We start from the raw sequence: 22690 nt of genomic DNA on the forward strand, positions 1-22690 counted from the left end.
TTACTCATTTGGCAAAAAAATCAGCATTCATTTGAACTCTGTTTAACATAAACCAGACATACAAAACAATTATTCCAGCCTGGAAAGGAAATTTCGAAGGAGGACACTGCGGCTGCAGCGTTCATGTTAACTTAACATGTTTCCCTGATCTTTAATGACACATTATGGTCATTTTTATGATTTATTATAGTAAATATATTACAGATTTCTCCTTTAAATTGAGTTGAATCATGGTAGACTATCGACTTTTATTAAAAGCCCCTAAAACTGCATCAGCAGTGGCATCAAAGCGCTCAACATCATGTACAGTAAAGCCATTCATTTTTTATGAAGCCCTGTGGCTGCACCCATGATACAATTAGTGCAGTGAAGTGAAAAAAAATGCAAAGCTATGACGATTACTGTTCATATTACTTCATCTATGAGCTAGTTGTAGAGTGCAGGTAGCAGCACTGAGTTCTTACCAGCAGCTGACTGTCTGTGTGTGTGTGATAGTGTGATATAGAACATGTGCTGCAGGCCTTCACCTGCGTATCATGAAGGGCTGCTTGTATCCGGAGGCGATGAACCCTATCAGCGACTGTCTACTTCTCCCACCCTCCTCTGGCATTTCCATCATGCAGCCAGAGGAGAGCTGCCACCAACAGTTGGACTTCCCGTATCTCAGCTGCGCACACATCATTAAAATCCAGCAGCTTTACAGTGAATGCACGACCATGCATGGAGGAGGGATAACAGCGGATGAATAAAAGATGGTGACAGAGGACGATGTCAACAAAGTGAACAAAAAGGGAGATTAAATCATTTTAAAGTGATGTGATTGTGACTGATCAGCTGCAGGCCACACGCTGCCTCGGAGTGTTTCTCAGCCACATGCAGCGAGTGCTCTGATGAATTGTCAGGAACTAATGCAAGGTGTGTGACAGGAGAGCACGTCCACAATTTGTTTGAATTATTTCCAGCAGGGAGCTCCATTTATCTGTGCTGCAATAAGATCAAGTGCTTTTAGTATGCATACAATGGACTTAAAACGTGGTTAGAATAAGTATGTAGAGAGTGGTAATAAACAAAAGTCTTTACTGCAGGAGCCCCAGGTTAGATGCCAGCCTGTGGTCCGTTGTTGTATGTCATCCCCTCTCTCTTTCCAAACCCTTACCTGTCTTTGCCTCAGCTGTCCTATCAATTAAAAGTGAAAAGGCAAAACTTTAAAAAGTACTTTTTAAAATACAATGGAACATATCTGTATCACAGCTGTAGCCACAACTTTGGACTTTATATATAGTATTACCGTGATCTGTATCTGCTAAGCCACACTGGCTATTTACAACCTGTGAGCAAAGAGCATTATGGGTGGGCGAAATGGCCCTAAAATAATATCAGGGTATTTCTGTGATAACAATATGGTGGTAACGGTTTACCATGTGTGGAACATGATGCATTGTCAATGCAAATATTATCCTTACTTGAATTAAATGGTGCATTTAACTTAATTTAAAGTAGTATTTTAACTTTTCTTGCTTACACTGAGTTGTCTGTACTTTTTTCCCTCAAATATGTTTCATCCTATAATATTTATTTGGTTTTTCTGAGTAAAAAGGACTGTGCTAGTAACACTTCAGACCAGTTGGTGGTATTACACCATAATGTTGTTTGCCAATCAACATAAAACACCAAGAAGACTTTGTGCACATCTGCTGTGCATGCAAAAATAACTGGAACAAAGAATCAAACATGGCTGTTCGAAGAGAAAGAGGTCCTAACGGTGATATCGGTTCTGATTGTTTTTTGTTTGTTTGTTTTTTTCTGTTTTGCAGTCTTTATGAATGTTTGTGACTGTTTTTTTTAGTCTATTTTATCTTTATCTTTGTTATTTTTATGATAACTTGATATCATGAAACTTGAGGAAATGGTTTATCTTTATGTTTTTACATTTCAAGTAAAGCAGTACATTTTGGTCATAAAGGTGTTATTAAATGTTAAAAGGCCAATTTGACAGCAGAGTACATCGCAGGTGGGAGCAAGTCACACATGTGCAAGTCACAAGCAATTCTCAAGTCTTAACCTTCAAGTCTCAAGCAAGTTCAAAGTCACTGTGATAAGAACCAAGCAAGTCAAGTCGAGTCATTGCTCAGGTAAAGCAGGTCACATGTCAAGTCATAAGAAATCCTAATGGTTCTCCACAGGTTCCACATTAAAATCAGTTAAAAGACAGCATGAACAGTGGAATTTTATTTTGAAATTGAAACTGTTCGGTATTGTACCAGCATGTGTGAGTTTCTGCCAGTAGCTTTGCATGTGCTCAATGGATGCGCCGGAGGTTCAACAAGCGATTTGCAGAGCTGTTTGTGTGGCATTCTATTTCTCAATACAGGACAATCCTGTGTTATACAGCACGGGTGGCAACCCTAGTTGAACGCGCCCCTGCACTTAACCTGATTCCTGCCTTTGACAGCACTTTGTGTGAGCTCTGAGGAATGGATGCACCACAGGTTCAATAAGCTGTTTGCTGCACAGGGGCATTTCTGAGGCATTTTATTTCTCAACATGGGATGATCCTGTACTACACAGGACTGGTGGCAACCCTAGCAGAATGCGCCCTTGCACTTAACCAGTTTCCTGCCGTGGACAGCGTTTTGCATTAGTCCTGAACAGTGGATGCGCCGGAGGTTCAACAAACTATTTGCTGCAGATGTGTGTTTTTGTGGCATTTTATTTTTCAGTATGTGACATTCCTGTATTATACAGGACAGGTGACAACCCTAGCTGAATGCACCCCTGCACTTAACCAGTGTCCTGCCTTTGACAATCACTTGACCCTTCACACCTGTGTCCAATTCTCTCATCAAGCCCCAGTCTATAAATAACCTCACCTAGCATTCCACACAAATTTGCTTTTTCCCTGTTCTTGTAATCATTCCTGTTTTCTGCTATCAGTGTTAGAACATGCTGCTGTCAGAAGTCTTTTCATGGACCATGAATCACAGTTAAGTGCCTATAATTCAGCCTGCTCTGCCTCAGTGTCCTGCAGCTATCTCCTCTGTTGCCTCATGCCTAAACTCTGGTTAGGGCAGTATTGTAAGTAGCTGATAAATTCTGTAGTACAAGTACAAATAAACATGTACAGTAAGGTTACAAATACTCACATGCTATGTTTCATCATTTCCTAATCCTTCCACCAAGTTGGATCAAATACTCTGGCTGAACTTTGCATCCAGGAACTGCTTAAAGAGATCACGGAAAGAATTCCACTTAAGACTAATGCCATTACTGTCTCTGAGAACATTACCATGGGCTGTGTGCAGTTCTGTATTGTGTGTGTGTGTGTGTGTGTGTGTGTGTATGATTTGATTTTAAAGCCACTTAGTCGCAAAGACAAATCATCTTTGCTGTGTTTCAGTCTTGGCTCACCTTCTCGCACACAGAGCCTCTGACCTATCATCAGTCAAGTCAGGTTAGCAACAGCAGCGCAATTCTTTATCACTGAATTAGTAGTGATCGCATCAGCTTGTAATTAATTTAACCGATTGGCTGTATACTGTCCTACACCGTCCTCTTTCAAATGTGATCTCTTCCTTTGTTTGTCTTTTCATCCTAATCAGTCTGCCTGTGTCTGTCTGTCCCACCAGGTGCAGATTATACAGGGACGTGAGGGTGGGAGACAGCTATCTCATGGACAACTATCTGAACTATCTGACTCATACTAACACAGCAGTGCTGCTTGCAGCTTTTTAGTGCAGGTTTGTGTGGTTGGACAGCAATAACTAGAGGTCAGTGACTAAATACTGGCAAATACATGCTTAAATAAAATTCTGTACTCCTTGTAGGAATCACTACCTTATTGTAGTGGAGTATTTTGAGTGTCCCTTGGATTCTTGGAGCTGTGCAGAGTTGGCAAAAGTACGTATATGACCCAAGAAGTACAGAAATTCATGTAACAAAAACAGGTAAATGTAGTAAAGTAAATCTGCTGATTCATCTCCTTTACTCAACTAAAAGTGAAAAATACAGGCTCTGAAATGTACTCAAAGTACAGAAGTAAAGAGTCACCCTCTGAAAGATATTTTTACCAGCTGTTTTCATGCACCTGGCTGAACTAACAACTAACTGAACCTCACCTTGTCCCTGCAGTTACATCATTTTTGTCTTGTTACGTCTTTTGTTTTCATGTTGTTCTTTTTCGTCTTCTTATGTCTTGTTACGTCGTTTTCATCTTGTTACATTGTTGTTGTTTTTTTTTTTACCTTGTTTTCATATTATTTCATTGTTTTTTGTCTTGCTACGTCATTTTTTGTTTTGTTGCTTTTACATTGCTTTCATTGTGTTACATTGTTTATTTTGTTTTCATCCTGGTGTATTTGTCTTGTTACATATTTTTCCTCTTGTTATGTTGTTTTAGTCGTGTTACATCTTTTACGTTGTTTTCTTTACGTTAATCCTCTTGCTGTTTTTGTAGTTTCATCTAGTTAATGTTATTTTCCTCTCGTTATATCTTCTGTGGTGCATTTCATCTTGTTATGTCATTTTCCTCTCATTGTTTTCATCTGTCTGTGATATGCACTGTTTCTGTATACTGGGAAATTGTCTTTTCTGTGTTACTGTTCCATCCATTTCATGTGAAATCTGTCTCGATGTTGTGGAGGTGGCACGCAATGAGCCCAAATAAAATAATCAATCATTTCCTTTAAATGCATTAAATCTAAAGCAACAAGATGTAAAGAGTAGAAAGTACAGCTATTTGTGTTAAAATGAAGGGAGTAAAAGTAAAAATAAATACTCAAGAAAAGTGCCTACCTCTAAAATTTACTTAAGTACAGTAATGAAGTATTGGTACTTAGTTACTTCCCGCCTTAGGGTGTTGGTAGTCAGGAAAAACCAAGCAATGAGTAGCTACTGTCACACTGTCTCTGTTGGAAAGACAGGGAGTCTGATGTATTCACTGGAAGCACATTTGGAGCCTTTTGAGAGTTACTGTCTAGGTACCTGTGTTGTTGCTCATGCCTGTGTGTGTGTGTGTGTGTGTGTGTGTGTGTGTGTGTGTGTGTGTGTGTGTGTGTGTAAGTATCAGTACATTACCTTAAATGTCTTGTTAAGCTGTGAATACAGAACAGCTATCAAGGGGCCCATGTGTTGTGTTTACTGCCACTGCAGAGGAATAAATTGTTTGTACAGAGTAGTTTTTCCACCAGGGCTTATCAGGCAGGGCCGGAAGTAATTAACTACATTTAATGGAGTTTGTTTAATATAAACGATATACGTTTTTCATTTTTTATATTGTACTTTGCTACATTTTAAGTGGCAAAGTCACATGAAGGGTCATGACAAAGTGTGTGTGGAACAGAGGTTGCAGCAGAGAAGAAGCTGCTGTGTGTGAGTGCAGGAGACTGCAGGTGACTCCAGAGAGGAGATGCTCTGCACCCAGCTGACACTGTCAGGGCCTGTGAGAACCAGAGCCAGGCTTAGCAGTGTGTGAACCAAACACTGGTGGAAACTTCTACAAGAATTACATCATCATGGGACGAGATAGAGCTGAGATATATATCCATTATATTTGAGTATAAATTAATGTTTGATACAACGGATGACCATATCATGTTATCAGATTATATAATCTGGATACAAAAAATGTAACTGTATTCCATTACAGTTACAGATGTAATCGTATTACAGGTGCATTTAGTAAAAATGTGGATTATTAGTAGCATTACAGTTTTAAAATAAAGACTGATTTTCTACCATACACAGTGCACACACAGCTGCTAATTCATTACCATGGCCTGTAGTGAAAAAATGCTTCACTGGGTTGAAAGTTTGCTATTTTTTGTCTTTAAGTTAACCAATCAATCAATAAATTGAACAGAACAAAGGAAAGAACAGCTGGACAAACTGATAAACCTAACAACAAACTGCAACAGTTAATCTATTATTACTCAACTACTATAATCATTATGGGTCATTTTTCAAGAAATTCAAATAATCAGTAAAAAACAAAACAAGACATTTAAGGACGTCATCTTGGTCTTTGATCAACATTTTGACCAATTTCTGACGTGTTTGAACTAAACAACAAATCGATTAATTGAGGAAATAATCAACTGATTATTTGATGATGAAAATAATCATTAGCTGCAACCCTAAAAACACCATATTTGACTAAACAATATTTTATATTGATGTAATCCACTAGTAATGGACAGTAATCAATTTACATCACTTTAAAATTGTGATACCTGAGTTGCATTACTGATTCCATTTCTTAACAGATAATTAGTCACTATTGTGTCTTTCTGTACTTTTCACAGCAGGGCTATTTTGTGAAAAGCTAAATTTAGCTTGTAACAGCTATGAGTAATTGGGGATTTTTTCATCTCAAGGGAAGAAAAGTAATCGATCATCTGATCGTGTTTGTTTCTCCACCTGTGGCCAACTATGAAAAGTATGTGGAACACGTCCAGTTTTATAGTTTTATGCTGTAAGCTCACCTTCTTTAAGGGGAAGAACATCAGTGTAATGTAGCGTTGTGTACGTGCACTACAGCTCATAGTTTTTTGTTTTTTTATTTTGATGATGTTTTATTCTGCTATTAATTTTATTCTGAGTGTCAGGCTTTTTAATTAATGCAGCTTAGTATTACTGCAGTTTTCAGGGGTCTTGGGCACATACTATGTTATTTTGAGCTGAAAGGCTTTGTTTATGCACATTGTGAATTTGGTTGGAAAAATGACCTTCATTAACACCATAAGCCAGCAAGAATCTATGTGATTATATGTATCATGCAAAAAAAAAAACCTTGTCTTTATGAGAGTTGAAACACAGAAACAAGTGTTCCGATGAGAGAACACACAGGGGCCTTTCTAATAGATGCATGTGCCTCAGGTTGCTATGGTCACGTAAGAAGCAGGGTATAGAGCTGTGAAGAAGGAATCACAGGAATAAGTAATTAGCGTTTAGCGAGCAGACAGACAGTCCACCAAAACAATTAAATCCCATCGATTGACAAATTGATGATTTTAACTTTCCCGTAGTTTTAATTTCTGACTGGCATGAGTGCAGCAAAGCTGTTAGGAGCTGGACTCAAGTGTGTGTGTTTCTCAGGTGTGTTTGTAGGCATGTTGTTTGTTTCTGTCAGTGTGCAACATTAAAACCTGATGACACATAGATTATGTTCATGAGGCCAACACTGGCACTGACAAAGAATCCCAGAAAATAATTAATGTTTGTTTAAATAACTGGCTGCAGTACAGAAGACCATTTCTGCCTGTGAAAGAAATATAAATTCTAATTATGAGATTAAAAATTTGAAGATAAAAGGCCTTCATTACAAGACAAAAAATAGAAATTATGAGATAAAAAGTCATAACTCTGAAATAGAAAGTCCAAATGTTGAGATTAACTCAGAACTATTAGATAAAAAGTTGAAATAAGATAAAAGATCCAAAATTATAAGATAAGTCAAAATTATGAGATAAAAAGTCATAATTGTGCGATAAAAAGTTAAAATTATTATAGAATTATGATTTTATCTCATTCTTGAGAATTAACATACAGTTATTATGTTCTTTCACTTGTGGAAATGAGCTTCCATACTGCAGAAAATTAAATGAGACAATTATTATTTTCACATCACTGTGCTTCACACTGAGAAATTAGTGTACGTATTAGAATTTTCACATCACCTGACCATAAGATACAAAGATGAAATGTTTTTGTGGTCACATTTTGTCTTTGTGTCGGTCTTCAGGTGAGATGAGATGCGAGGTTTCACTCTGTTCGCTGAATGTATGAGTCTGTCACTAATTTTCAAGTCACTCGAGTCACCAAGTCAGACACCCACAGCCCACACTGGCCCCAGTGCCCATGGAGCATCTGCACCAGGGACTTCTGTTGGCTGAGCTAACTTCTGGTTAAGCTAGCGGAGCAGGCAGTAGAGAGGGATTTGTCACAGACACTGACAAGCTAAAGCAGTCCATAGACATGTCAAGGAAAGTGGTCTAGTCAGCTGACTCCTCATTAAACATCAATTTTGACTTTATGGAGACAAATCTATCTCATTTTTAGTAGTAGTTCTATTACATTTGTCTTCACCAGGATTACGGATTTTAAACACATTGTTTTTTGTGATAAGATATGTTGTCTAGTCATAAAGCCTTGTTTCAAGCACATTTTACTCTGTATTGAGAACATAATTATCAAATATTTAAATATTTTCTTTGTATCAAGACAAATGTATGTGCTTTTGGTCTGACATATCTGTGAATTCTTGAAGGCTAGATGTTTTTGCTTGTTTCAAAAGTCCAATTTTCCTGTTCGGTCTGGTTTTTTTTGTTGTTGTTTTTTTCATTTTAGGTCATGTGTCCCCCATTTTATTGTTTTTTTCCCTGGTTTTGCAACAAGATTGTGCTTTATTTTATAGGGATACATTTAGGAGAATAAATGGGGTTTGTTTGTGTGTGCATGCATGCATGTTCATTATATGTACGTGTTCAACCTGGTGTGTAAAATACTGCATCTTGTGTTCCCATTTTCAGTCTGGACAAATTCATTGCCTCTAGAAAAATACATCTATATCAGTGATGAATCGCATGCACACACAAACACACACAAATACAATATAAAATGAAAAATAGTTCATCTGGATCCTGTCTCCCCTGCTAAACTTGCAATTGGAATTCTATAACAGCAGCAGCAGACTCTGAATTTGTAATTACATTTTTTCATTGCTAAAATAATTTCCTGAGCTAGTCAGGCACAGCTGACAAATATTAATGCGAGAGGGATGATCAGCCAAACTGCTGCAGCAAACACAGACCTGGCAAAGAGTGAAAGCAGTAATACTGATAGTGGTAATACAATTTCTATTTTTCTTTGTATTAAATATTTGATAAAAAAAAAAAAAAAAAGTAAGCATGGCCTGAAGTTGTGTACGGTAACATTGTTGGACTTTGCTGGAAAGGTTGCTGGTAATAACAATCAGTCTTGAGTTGGGTAGAAATAGTTATTGGTCATATGTGTAAACCTGACTGCACTCTCAGTACACCACTTTTAACCTGACACACTACATGGTTTGTTACATAGACCCATCTGGGAAGTCATCCTTAGAAACAGTTTGGTAAAGGGCAGGCACTTTCAAAAAACACTTGACAGGAGATTGGATGAACAATCAGTCTATCATGTCTAACACAGGCTAACTTCGGCTAATGGTTGGGAGAAAAGTGAAAATATCTTTTCCATCAATAAAAGCCTTCAGTGCCGTTCTTTGCTCTTCTTTCAATTAAAAAATCCTCTCCAGTTCTAATATAACTGATGCTATCACAGTATTTACGCTAACCTCTTCAGGAGCTGCCATTGTTTGTTCAAGAGTCGTTTCCATGGATACTTCTCGCTGTTGTCACACTAAAACCACGCCTGTATCTGCCAGTAGTCTCTCCTAGGACTTCCACTTAAAATCAACAGCCAGGACCCCATCTTACACTAAAGCGCAAGTTCAACGTGCACGTCGCAATGGTTTTAATTTATTCGAGGCGCATCCAAATCCATCTTTGCCATCTCACACCAGGGGTGCAGAGGTGTTTTGCTCTGTCCCTCCCACTGTATTTCCAACCAGCATCAGGCTCTTACAGATGTTCACAGACGTTTTTCAGGCCAATTTCATGGTCAGATATAATATCTTGTTCGTTTTGTATGTTATAGATCATAATTGTTTAATGCTTGTTTTTCTGGATCCCAATAAACACGCAGGCACAAACACTCCAGCTGTCATGCTGACTGATCTGTTAAAGATGATCTGACAGCTGTGATCCTGTCCCATGCGCTTTTTGCGCATTTTGAGATTTATTAGGCTTTATAATGATAATAGTGATTCCTTTTTCCTTATTAATGAGATTAACTTTAGAGAAGCGCACATGCTGTTTCACATAAATGAAAGGTGTTTTGTGATTGTGGAGATGTGTGTGTGTGTGCGCCTCAGCCAAATGTGCCTTCTGTTATCTTGTGTAGACAGGCCTAATGCACCACAGGCTTTCGCCGAGGCTGGTCTAAGGTGCAAGTGGTTTCAGCTACAATGCGCCGAGGACAAGATACCAAATGCGCCTGGCCATGCCTTCATTTTGTCCTCATTTTTAGACCTCCCACCTACAGGCACACAGACTAAGTCCAAGTTCATTCGCTATCTTGCAGGCATGGCAAAAATGACTGCAGTAGGTAAGATAAGGCCCTAAAGGTCTATACTAATCAAGAGACAGGCCTCAGGGCTACAGTGTTTGGGACCGTTGAGGACTGGACCCAAGTTATTGCTGCATTGCTAAATTTGTCCTCATTCCTCTACCTGAGTCAGAGCCTCAGGAGCAGCTCCAGCCTGATGCAACCCACACCTGCAGCTGGTTGGGCTGTTGTGTGTGTGTGTGTGTGTGTGTGTGTGTGTGTGTGTGTGTGTGTGTGTGTGTGTGTGTGTGTGTGTTGTAGCAGAGTGAAGATGTAATGTCACTGGATGCTGGAGAGATTCAAGAGAATTATTTACTGTCAAAGTGTTAAAGCAGCAGAACTGGCAACCTGGTGACTGTTTTCTTCCCCAAAACAAACCATTATTACATCATACTATTTTCAAAAAACCACCACCTCACACACACATCCTTCTTTTACTATATTCATGGGTGTCTGTCATTGCCTTCCCTAACCCTACCTATCCAGTGCCAACCCCTACTCCCTACCCCTAAAACCAAGTCCTCACTCTCAAACAGCCCTTTAAAAATGTGGGTCCCCAGTAAGCTATTGGTCCCCACAAGTAAAGTGTCTTTCTGGTTTTTAGACCCTACAAATGTAGTGAAAGACACCCAAACACACACGCACAGTCCCTCATTGTCACCTGCACCTTCCAATCAATGGGTAGTCATGAATCAAATGCCCTCCATCTCCCACTCCTCAATACTGAATTAATCAGCATCGATTCCATCGGTGACTTGGGAGAAGACAAACCCAGATGATGCTGCAAATGAAATTCAGCTCACTCTTCCAGCAGTTAGGGGCGAGCTGAAGAGAATTCGAATTTTGGGACCCCAGAGAAAAGCAAGAGGGAGACAGTAATCCAAGGCTAAAACATCCTGAACGTTGAATTCATTTTACTGAGTAGTTTATCTGACAATTTATTCCTGTTTCTTATTCAGACAGTCATATCTGCTCTGACTGTGTTTGGTGCAGAGAACAAAAAAAAGTTAAAATTAAGTACAGAGAAGTCAGAATGCAAAGCAAGCATCACAAATACAATTAAACCAAATGATGTGTCGTGATGATTACTAGTGGAAGAGACCCGAATGCAGTTTCCACAGCACTATGGAGAGTCACAGGTGTTTTATTTGATATGACTTTCCCCACATCCTTTAGATTGTTAAACTACACTGCCTGGCCTGGATTTAACTAAGCAAACAGGTAAGATCTTTCCATTGGATAATGACTGCAGTGATTAATATGTTTCAGCTGGTAACAAGTTATTGAAGCCTAACTGATGCAGTGATCAGCTTCTCATTTCTTAAATAACCATGTCAGAAGACATATCCTGTGGTCGTGGAAAAGATGTTACTCTGTTTCAGAAGAGTCAACTTATCGTCCTGCATCAAGCAAAGAAAACAACTAAGGTGATGAAACTACTAAAACTGGGTTAAGAACTGTCCAACACGTTATTAAAACCTGGAAGGATAGTGATGAACCATCATCTTCCAGGAAGAAATGAGGTCAGAAAAAAATATTGAATGATTGTGATCAGAGATCACTTAAATGTTTGGTGAAATCAAATCATAAAAAATCAACTGTAGAACTCACAACTATGTTTAATAGTAAAAGTAAGAACATTTCCACAAACACAATGTGAAGAGAAGTCAAGGGATTGGGACTAAACAGCTGAGTAGACTTAAGAAAACCACTTATCAGTGAGGCTGATCAGAAAAAAAAGGTTTCAGTTTGTGAGGGAGCATAAAGATTTGACTGTGAAACAATGGAAAAAGGTCATGTGGTCTGATGAGTCCAGTATTTATCCTGTTCCAGAGTGATGGGAGCATCAGGGTAAGAAGAGAGGCACAAAATTAATGAAACTCTGAACAGAAATAAATGTTGTGACATTGTAGAAGCTTATCAAGACGATGCCATGGTGAGTCTGTGCCTTAATCAAAGCTAAAAGCAATCCAGTGAAATATTAGTGTGTGTGACTTTTTGCAGGCAGTGTACATCAGCACTGTCAAATATCTTGGTTCACATTATGTACCACAGAATAACAAGTGTTGTTTTATCTGTTTTTTGTTGGGACAGCCGGACAAATCAATGTCGTCTATTTTGAGCGATGGACTGTGAAGTGTGGACGTGGTGGCGCTCGGCTGACCTTTCACCCTTGGGATGTTTTATGACCACCACACAGATTCCCTCATCCCTGGTATGGATTCACATTTAAAGATACTTAATGAATCACAACCACACTTTGAGCATTTAAAGCCATGTCCAACAATGGTTTCATTTCAGATTTTTTTTTTTGCTTCTTTTGTAGACTGGTGTGTAGTAGGAAATATTCATAGCCAGGAAAAGACTCCTACACAATATCCTTTTGCTTGCAGTAAACTTTATTGGAGATATAATGTTTCAATCTTTGGACTGTCATGAGGGCCTTGCATAAAGGGATTACAACTAGTACCCACTAGTGTATGGCAGTGCTGTAAAACATTAAATAAATAAACCTTGTACCTTGAACAGTCCAGGTGGCATCCTGAGCCATGCTGACAATACTTTGTCCAATTCTGCAAGTATATACATATATGTATATATATATATATATATATATATATACTGGGGGTCACTGCACCCCCAACTTCAACTGTGGGCAAGCATACGATCCAACGCCCCCCGTAGATGGTGTCTATATATATTTCTCTGGTGACCCTGGGGGCCCAACCCCTTAAGAAGTTTAAAGTTGCTCCACCTCCTGCAATGCAGGATCTATCTAGTAATGTCACAAATAATTTTGAGGACAGTTTTCAAGAATTACGTTTTGCTAGTGATATCATAGTCTGTGTTTTAACTGAAGAAAGACTTTTAATGCCTAGTTGACTTGAAACATTTAACATACCTGAGGACAGGGTCACATAGCTACTAGCATAGCTGTAGGATCACTTGTTTTCCCTCCTGCAGTCTACGTTTCTGAGAAATCCTCCTAACTCTTTTCTGCACCTCCCTCTATCAATGAATAAACACGAGGTGGAGTTTGTCCCTCAAAGAGAATAAAGAGGCAGAAACCACCAAACAGGCACAGAGGATCACCACACCTGTCTGCTGTAAGTGCAATGATGCTGTTTTGTCACTTTATTATTCCAGTTACTTGACTGCAGGGGTCTGTTGTTTAAATGCAGATTACTTTATTAATGATCCTGTTAATGTAATCCAGCTAACATTCTTGTTACTTGTTACTCTTTGAGAATGTTACCTTGGATCGCAGTGCTATCTTTCCTGAGGTAAAGGAAAACTGAGTTTGAGCCCAGATCAGAACTCATATTGTTGGATCTGCAGGCATTTCAGTATGACAAATCCACATCGGTATGCCAATTAATTATCATAATTTCTGGTTACATTAGATTATGAGATTCAGCTGGACAAATACAACTTTGATCTGATTTCCCATTTATGAGCAGCCAATCACTGTTGACCACTGTCTGAACAGAAGTCTGGTGGGCAAAATAGTTATCTGTGCCAGGTGTAGAGGAAGTTTAAGTAGAGGAAAGCTCAAGATAAACAGTCATATGATGTTTGAAGAAAGACATCTATGTGTGGTCACTCTTTTACCAAGTTGTGCAGTAATAATCTCACAGATAATAAAATATTAGTGAAGCTGCTTTGATGACCATGGTCACAAGGATTAACCTGATACACCAGATGGTTATTTACACAGAACCATCTGTGAAGTCGTCCTTAGAAACTGTTTGGAAAAGGGCAGGCACTTTCAAAAAACACTTGGCAGGTGATTGGATGAACCATCTGTCTGTCGCATCTAACACAGATTAACCCTTCGCTTCACTCACTGCCAAAAACACAAAAATCTCCACATGCTAAGGCAGTGTGTCTGAAGCTACAGTGAGAGCTACTAACTGAAAACCTACAGCGGTAATGATGGAGCTTTATTTCCAAGGAGCTTTTTGCTGACTATATTAGTTTGTGGAGTGGTTCAGCACTACCATTTAGGAGCTGGTTGTACTTGCTTTTAACCATTTCAGTTGACATTATTAACTTTTTCCTGGTATTTATTGGATTTTACACTCTAGCATCCTCAGCTAACATTACCTGGATAAATGTCACATTATGTGCCAAACACACTGGTTAGCCATAATCTTTAAATCTTTTTCTCTTTGTCAATAGAATCATGTTACTGCTGATGTTATAACTCAACTGATGATGTGAATCAGCCTTCAGTCACCATTGTCAGGACTTTCAACCTGCATGAAATGCTCTGAAACCAAACAGGTAAGCTTTTTGATTTAAATCCAAATTACAGTTGTTACTGCTAGTTATAATTCCAACAGTCTGTAATAATAATCATCTTATAGTTCATTGGTCGGGATGTGATTTCTTTCTTTTTGACCACTAAGCCTGAAAAAGGAAACTGTTGGTTTGGTCTGCAGCATTAGTAACCATGGCCACTGAACTCAGTGTGAACTCAGTCAATCTTAAATAAATAAGAAAATGTTCTAAATAAATAACAAAATATTCTTAATAAATAACAAAATATTCTTAATAAATAAGAAAATGTTCTTAATAAATAAGAAAATGTTCTAAATAAATAAGAAATGTCCTATAGAAATAACAATACATAAATGGCAAAGTTGTTCTTATGTCCCATTTACTTCAAAGTTTCTTTGCTAAGAAGAGCAGAAAGAAAAGCAGAGTCTATACTATCAATACCTGCATATGACCTCCACACCCCTCTTATCTATGCTCTTATCCTACAGACTGTGTACCTTATCTAGTGAATTAGTTATCATGTTATCATGCATGACCGAAGGAATATGGAATAAAATTTAATAAGTAACTTAAAACCTTGTGCAGAAGCTACAGTTTATGGATGACACATGACCCAGTCATAATGCCACAGATAAAGCCTAAAGACATATAGTATATTAAGGTCATAAGTCAATGTTTGGTTGGGATGTGATTTCTTCAGTTTCCCTTTTGAGGCTCTAAAAAGTCTGAAAAACAAAATTGTTGGTTTGGTCTGCAGCGTTAATAAGCATGGCCACTGAACTCAGTCAATCTTTGTGAGTCTGAAAAAAAAAACAGACTCTTAATCAAGAATAGCCAATGTAGTCCAGTATTCACTCGCCTTAAACTCTGTTTTTGGTCTCAATCAGATATCTGGCTCTGCCAAATTTTCCACTAGCACAGAGTTTTTGCAACTTTTTCTCTTTTTACTCTGAAAATGAGAGTGAAGCAAAAAAGTAAAGTTGTAACCGGGCAGTAGCCTTGAGCTCAGACTTATTAGAAACCTCAGTTAAGCTGAAGTGAGCTGCAACTTAAGCTAATAATTCTCTGTAGGTTCACGCCAAACATTCTTTATATGACAAACATCATAGCTGTATCATTTAAGTTTGGAATTGCCATGCTGTGCTGACAAATACTAAAACAGGTTGCTCATTGACTTAGCACTAGTTGAAAGACACCTGTGGCCTGCGCATAGAGCGCATTTCACACAAATATTTTTGTCCTTTCAAACAATAAACTGAAAGTAATAGGAATATCGCAACTGACTGAAACCCCCCGTCTCTGTCTCCATCTCCATTTACCTCTCTCCATCCTTCGCACGAGCAGCTACATCACTCAAATCACCGTGTCACCATGCCCAGGCAAGCACATACACACAGGCAGCACGCAGGCACGTACCACTTAAACAGATCAGAACTTTACACACAGGCAAACACAGCTTGGGTAACGCAGGAAAGTGCGTTCCTATAGCCTAGTAAGGTAGTTTCGTTACAGATAATGTAAATGTAGTGCATTACTTTACTTCGTTACCCAAAAAAAGTAATAGCGTTACTGTAATCCGTTATTTTGTAACTTGTGTCCCCCAACACTGAATATGGTCAACATTTTCAAATGAAATATCTGGGAAACAGATATCAATTTCAGTTGTGTTCATCAATCTATCCATGATGTGAACACAGAGTTCTCTTGTCCTGCCAGAGTCTTGCTCTGTCAACTCAGACCTCAGTCAATCTTCGTGAGGCTAAAAAAAACAATTCTTAACCAAGAATAGCTGAATAGCTTAACCAAGAATCACTCGCTTTTAGCTCTGTTTTTGGTCTCAACCAGATATCAGATTCCACACCATCAAGCGCTAAATTCTTGATGTCGTGATGGAGTAGGTTTCTGTAAGATGTCTGCACAGCCATCTCTGATTTCCTGTTGCTTGGCGAGCCTGAGTCCCATTGTGTCCATTTCATTTTCCTGACAGGACTTAGCCAGAAGCAGCCTTTGGTCCAAGCTGTGTTAGCACGGCTTTTATCTGATCTCACCTTCTCTCCTCCAGGGGATGTAACACAACCTGAGGCAGTGCTTGGTTCAACTGATCTGACTGCATGGTTGAAACATGCCATGTGCATTGTTGCTTGTCTCATGGGCTGGTGCTTTGTAATCCAAACCCAGCACTTCCTTTACTAATGCTTATGAGTGTATTTCTGTCATAGGTGACATGTGTTTCAGCAACAAAGCCAAAAAAACTAATGAAAACTTATATTTGGTGTGGTGTAGTACAGAAAAAACAGATTGGATGAGTCAGAGAAGTGAACTAACAACCTGTTGTCTATTTTGTCTGGTTCAGACTGAGCAATGGACTCTGAAGCCAGCGGGACGATGGAGGTGGCAGCACTCGGCCGACCTTTCAGCCTTGGGATGTTGTATGACTGCCGCAAAGATTCCCTCGTCCCTGGTATGGATTCACATTTAAAGTTAAATATAAATAAAGTAAAACACATGTTCAGCAATGTTTTCATTTCAGATTTTGTTTGATCCTTTTATTTTATTGATTCAGTTTATATCAGTGTCATGAAAGCCTTTCAATCTTTGTTACTTTTCTGGTTTATTGGCATAAACAGAGGAGGGAAAAATCAGTATGAGGTCAAGGCTGAGGGCACTCAGAGATCACATTTGAAAAAAGCAATGTTCTAGATGTTTTGGAGAAACTTCTCTCTAATAAAAAAATAATCCAAAATAACCTATGCATTTGACATGCCCCTAATGCACTTTGCACATTTGACTTCTGTCTGACAGGTTCTAAAAGCTGATTTTTAGTTTTGTGTCTTATTTTGCAGGAATGACATTGTGGGACCGCAATGACCTGAAAGACCATATTGGAGAAAGACCCCAGAACTCTAATGACTTTGAGATAGTTGCATCGGAATCAATTGAGGACAAATCTTCAGCATTAAATGTTGAGGCATCACTGAAGGCAAGTCTCTTGGGTGGACTCATAAAGGTTGATGGATCAGCAAAATATCTGAACGACAGTAAGACTTCCAAAAATCAAGCCAGAGTAACACTTAAGTACAATGCCACCACAAAAGTCCAGGAACTGTCAATGAACCATCTTGGAAGAGGAAATGTAAAGCATCCATATGTCTTTGAAAAAGGATTAGCAACACATGTGGTCACAGCTATTCTTTATGGGGCACAAGCCTTCTTTGTCTTTGACCGTGAGGTTTCTGAAAAGGAAGATAATAAAGACATTGAGGGCAACTTGAAAATGATAATTAAGAAACTCCCCTGTCTTACTATAGATGGTAAAGGTTCAGTGAAAATAGATGAGAAGGACAGAGCAAATGTTGAGAAATTCTCCTGCAGATTCTACGGAGACTTTTCCCTTCCGAAAACTCCTACGTCCTTTCAAGAAGCCGTAGAAGTCTACCAAAGCCTGCCAAAATTGCTGGGGGCCAAAGGAGAAAACGCTGTACCAATGAAGGTCTGGCTTTTGCCACTGAAAAGTTTAGACTCTTCTGCAGCTGTACTTGTGCGTCAGATAAGTATAAGATTAGTTCAAGAATCACAGAGTGTCCTGGAAGAGCTCAGTGATCTGGAAATGAGGTGTAATGATGCATTGAAAACCACTGCTGCACAGAAGTTCCCAGAAATTGGCACAAAAATTAAAACCTTTAAAGAGATGTGCTCCGAGTTCAAACTGGAATTCCAACAAAACTTGGCAAAGAAACTTCCATCAATCCGAGGGGGAGGTGAAGAGGAAGATGTGCTTGCAGATATCCTGAAGAAGAGACATTCTTCTCCCTTCAACAGCAAAAACCTGAACAAATGGATGGACTGTAAAGACAGAGAAATCTACACCTTAATGTCTTTCACCAAAATCATGAAAAACACCGTGATCATCCCTTCTGAATCAGACCTGTACAAACATATATTCAGTACAGAGCATGCAGTGTGTTTTGTTTTCACCTCACTGGGAAGATCTGAACCGTACCTGAAAGTTTTATCAAACTACTTAAAACAAACGCCCTCACCAGACGACCTTCAAGATCCGCATACTCATGATGTACAGAGGGAACAATGGTATGCCTCAAAAGAAGTAGCAGATACAATGAGGAATAAAGCAAAGCTCTTCAGTGATTTTGCAGAGGCCAACAAGGAAAACAAGAACATTAAGTTCTTGACACTGGGGTTAACAAACGAGGAACACAAAGGTTCAAGCATCTGCCTCTATAAAGACGGCTTTTCTGTCAATGAGAATTTTGAGCCTCCTTCAAAGCCTGAAACAGTATCAATAAGCAACATAAACCACAAGAGTGTGACACTGAAGATTTCTCCACCAAAGTTTGGAGCCGAGAACATCACCTCCTACTCTGTTGAGTTCTGTGTCAGTGGAGAAGATGACTGGCAACAAAAGATAGCATCCAAATGTGAGGAATTCACAGTGACAGATCTGAGTCCTGACACAGAGTACATGTTCAGATGCAGAGCAGTAACCGATGTGGGTGTTGGGCCAGCCAACGAAGTCAGTGGTTCCATTAAAACCTCACCTCGAGTTGAACCAAACTCAAGTGCGATTAATCAGCTCGCTAATGCTGTTAAAAAAAAATGCACATTGTCAAAACCCCAGACAGGAAGTCTATCTGTTTATAAACTTCCCCTGAAAAAAGAACGAATCACTGTACCTGGCTGCAGATGTTTCAGTTTTGGGAAGGAATCCACAAAATGTAATCGCACCATAATGCTTCTTGGAGCAACTGGGGTTGGAAAGTCAACTCTCATTGATGGGATGATCAATTACATTCTAGGTGTTGAATGGGAGGATTCATATCGGTTTAAGTTAGTTGACGAAGATCATTCAAGATCACGAGGTGAAAGCCAGACCTCTGGAATCACGGTGTACAAAATCAACCACCAGGAGGGTTTTAAAATAGATCACTCAGTGACCATTGTTGACACTCCAGGGTTTGGAGATACAAGAGGCATAAAAAGAGATGAGAAGATCACTGAACAACTGTGTGGCCTCTTGTCTGCTAAGGGTGGTGTCAGTGAAGTTGACGCTGTGTGTTTTGTAGCTCAGGCTGCTTTAGCTAATCTCTCAACACCACAGAAGTATGCGTTTGATTCCTTGCTCTCAATCTTTGGCAAAGATGTAGCAGACAACATCACGTTTCTGGTGACATTCGCAGATGGCCAGCACCCACCAGTCCTGGAGGCAATCAAAGCTTCAGGTGTCCCGTGTCCTAAAACAAATGAGGGGCTGCCTGATCACTTCAAATTCAACAATTCAGCATTGTTTACAGACAACAGTTCATCTGCAGCAGATAGCATGACTGAGGATGATGAAGATGAAGATGGAGGCTTTGATCAGGTCTGTTGGAACATGGGGGCAAAAAGCATGAAGAGGTTCTTTACTGCTTTGAATGTCATAGGAACCAAAAGCTTTACGATGACGAAAGAGGTCCTCAGAGAGAGACGGCAGCTCGACAGGTCCATTGAAACTTTGCTGAAGAAGTTTCCAGATGAGATTGAGGAGTTTGAGTTTGAAGACATGGATGAAATGGACATGCAAGACAAAGGTATTAAGAGATCATTCGTTGACGCTATGATTTCTAAAATTATGAGGGCTCAGGTGGTGAAGACGTTTGTCAAGTGTCTGAGCAGACTCAAAGAGATCGCACTGAAGCCAAATCTTCTCTCTACTCCAGAGTACACTGACATGCTTATTGAGAGAGAGATATCAGAGGCCAAGCCAGGCTGGAAGAAAAAAATTCGGTTCCTGATAGCATTGAGAGGGGAAGAAGAAGAAGAAGAAGAAGATGATGATGATGATGATGATGATGATAATCACCAGATTATGATGATGATGATAACAAGGATGGTAACAAGGATATCATTCTATTTTTATCATCATTCATCATCATCATTGTCGTCCACATCATCGTCATCATTGTCATCATTATTGTCATCATCATCATCATCATCTGATGAAGATGATGAAAATGAAGAAGATGATGATCATGATGACCATGATGAGGATGGTGATGAAAAAGATGGTGAAAATGAAGAAGAAGAAGAAGAAGAAGATGATGATGATGATGATGACAGTTGTAATGAAGATGAAGATTTCTTACTGATGAAGGAGCTGATGATGAAGAAAATGATGATGATATTATCTTCTGTCAAAAATAATCATGATGAAGATGATTAATCCCTCTTGTTTTGTTTTTTTCACCTGTAGTTCGCTCCATTATCAAGAGATACGACCAGCTGTTTATGAGCTGGGGTGTATTTGTTTCATGGTTTGCATTTAATGCAAGTGAAACTACTGAACATTTTATCGATCTACTTTCTTATTGCTACTGATGACGTGTCTATCACTGGTAGATATTGACATTGCTTCATTGCCCAGGCCTATGAGACAAGGCAAGGGAGAAAGTCTCAATTCTGAGAGACCTGGACATACGGTACATTAGTATGACCAAGAAAAACTTGAGTGTAAATGTGTGAAACTGTTAGCAGTTTTCTTTTGTAAAAAGTATTCCAGCAGGAGTTATCTGCATATGCTGTTAAACAAAAAAAAGGAAAACACAGATTTACAGATTTTGTGGTTATAAATGTTTATATGTGACTAAAGTTTGTGCTGGAAACATTGACTTCCTGCTGCCATTAACACCAGTGTAAATACTGCATTAACTCTATTAAGTCAACAAGCCTAACCAGTGAAAATGTGGCAGTCCTTTTAATTTTCTGTTGTGATCATTTAAATATTATTTTTTCATGAATTGTTCAGATATGAATTTAAGTATTTTTATGTAAATACCCAGTTTAGTACAGGGTTTTAAACAGGGATTATAAGCTTTATTTTTATCTGCTCTTCATTCTTTTTTTTTCAGATATGAAAAACATAGTTAATGTGAATAATGTTATTAACTCACTATATTGATGTGCACTGAATTACATTTTATTGTTCTGTAATTGTAGTGTGGATACTGAATGAATTTATTTTCTTGGGGATTTGAGAACATGATGACAGTCTGAATAATTTTAATTACTCCTAATACTGATGTGTATTGACTTATATTTTATTGTTCCACCAATGGAAAGAAAAAAAACATTAAATAAATAAATAATAAATAAATAAATAAATAAATAAATAAATAAATAAATAAATAAATGTTATTAGTTGTGTCTCAATGCTTTCTACAAATACATTTTCTTTTCCAGGACCTTTCAGGTCTGTCGTTACACTGCTGACATCTACTTCAATCCATTTACTCTCGTACTGTACTTAAGTACAGTTCTGAAGTACTTTTATTTTACTTGAATGTAAAGCTGTAATGATTGATTGATTAATCAATTATTAATCACCAAGTATTTTGATAATCAATTGATCATTTTAAGTCATTTTTTTATTAGATCCACTGACTGTTATTAGCAATTCTTAACAGTTATGAACATCACTGGGAGTTATAATGTTATTAACATCATTAATAGTAATTAATGGTCACTGACAGTTATTAACAGTTTTTACCATCATTGACAGTCATTAATGGTCATTAACAGGTAACAGTTAATATCATCATAGACAGTCATTGACAGTTATTAACAGTTGTTACCATCATTGACATTCATTGGCAGTTATAAACAGTTATTAACATAATTGACAGTAATAAACAGTTGTTAATGTTATGATCACTGACAGTCAGTAATACTGACAGTCAGTAATAGTCATTGCCAGTTATTAACAGTTACTCCCATCATTGACAGTCATTGACAGCTATTACAGTCAATAACACTCATTGGGAGTTATGGTGGTTATGAACAGTTAGTTATAGTTATTAACCATATTTAAGCCACATCCACAACTAACTGATTAATTGTGACAAGAAAATGACCAACAGATTAATCAACACTGAAAATAATTGAAAATAATCATTACAGGAAAGACTTGAACAGTAGGTCCAAACGTGGAGCACACAGATGTACATCATTATCTTGTCACAGTGTTTCAAGTGACAAGATTGTGATTGTTAATTAAATGATTAATCAAGAAAATAATCAACAGATTAATAGAAAATGAAAATAATAGTTGCAGCTCTACTTCAATATTTCAATTTCATGATACATAATGATACTTTGACATGGAAAATGGAATCATGAGAGTGAAACACAGGAGCAAGCAGTCCTGTTAATCTGTAAT

General features: G+C 38.3%; 1 protein-coding gene across 1 annotated transcript; it reads left to right on the forward strand.

Annotated features, from left to right (window-relative positions):
• The first annotated feature begins 13250 nt into the window (after window positions 1–13250).
• Window positions 13251–21594, forward strand: LOC146306476 (uncharacterized). The gene is made up of 4 exons (XM_084711289.1): window positions 13251–13304; window positions 14380–14484; window positions 16835–16942; window positions 17325–21594. The coding sequence occupies exons 3-4, from the start codon at window positions 16843–16845 to the stop codon at window positions 20696–20698; spliced, it is 3474 nt and encodes a 1157-aa protein (XP_084567415.1). The 5' UTR covers window positions 13251–13304; window positions 14380–14484; window positions 16835–16842; the 3' UTR covers window positions 20699–21594.
• The last annotated feature ends 1096 nt before the right edge of the window (window positions 21595–22690 follow it).

This window comes from Lutjanus erythropterus, chromosome 22, assembly GCF_056507025.1.
Source record: "Lutjanus erythropterus isolate fLutEry1 chromosome 22, fLutEry1.hap2, whole genome shotgun sequence".
NCBI lineage: Eukaryota > Metazoa > Chordata > Actinopteri > Lutjaniformes > Lutjanidae > Lutjanus > Lutjanus erythropterus.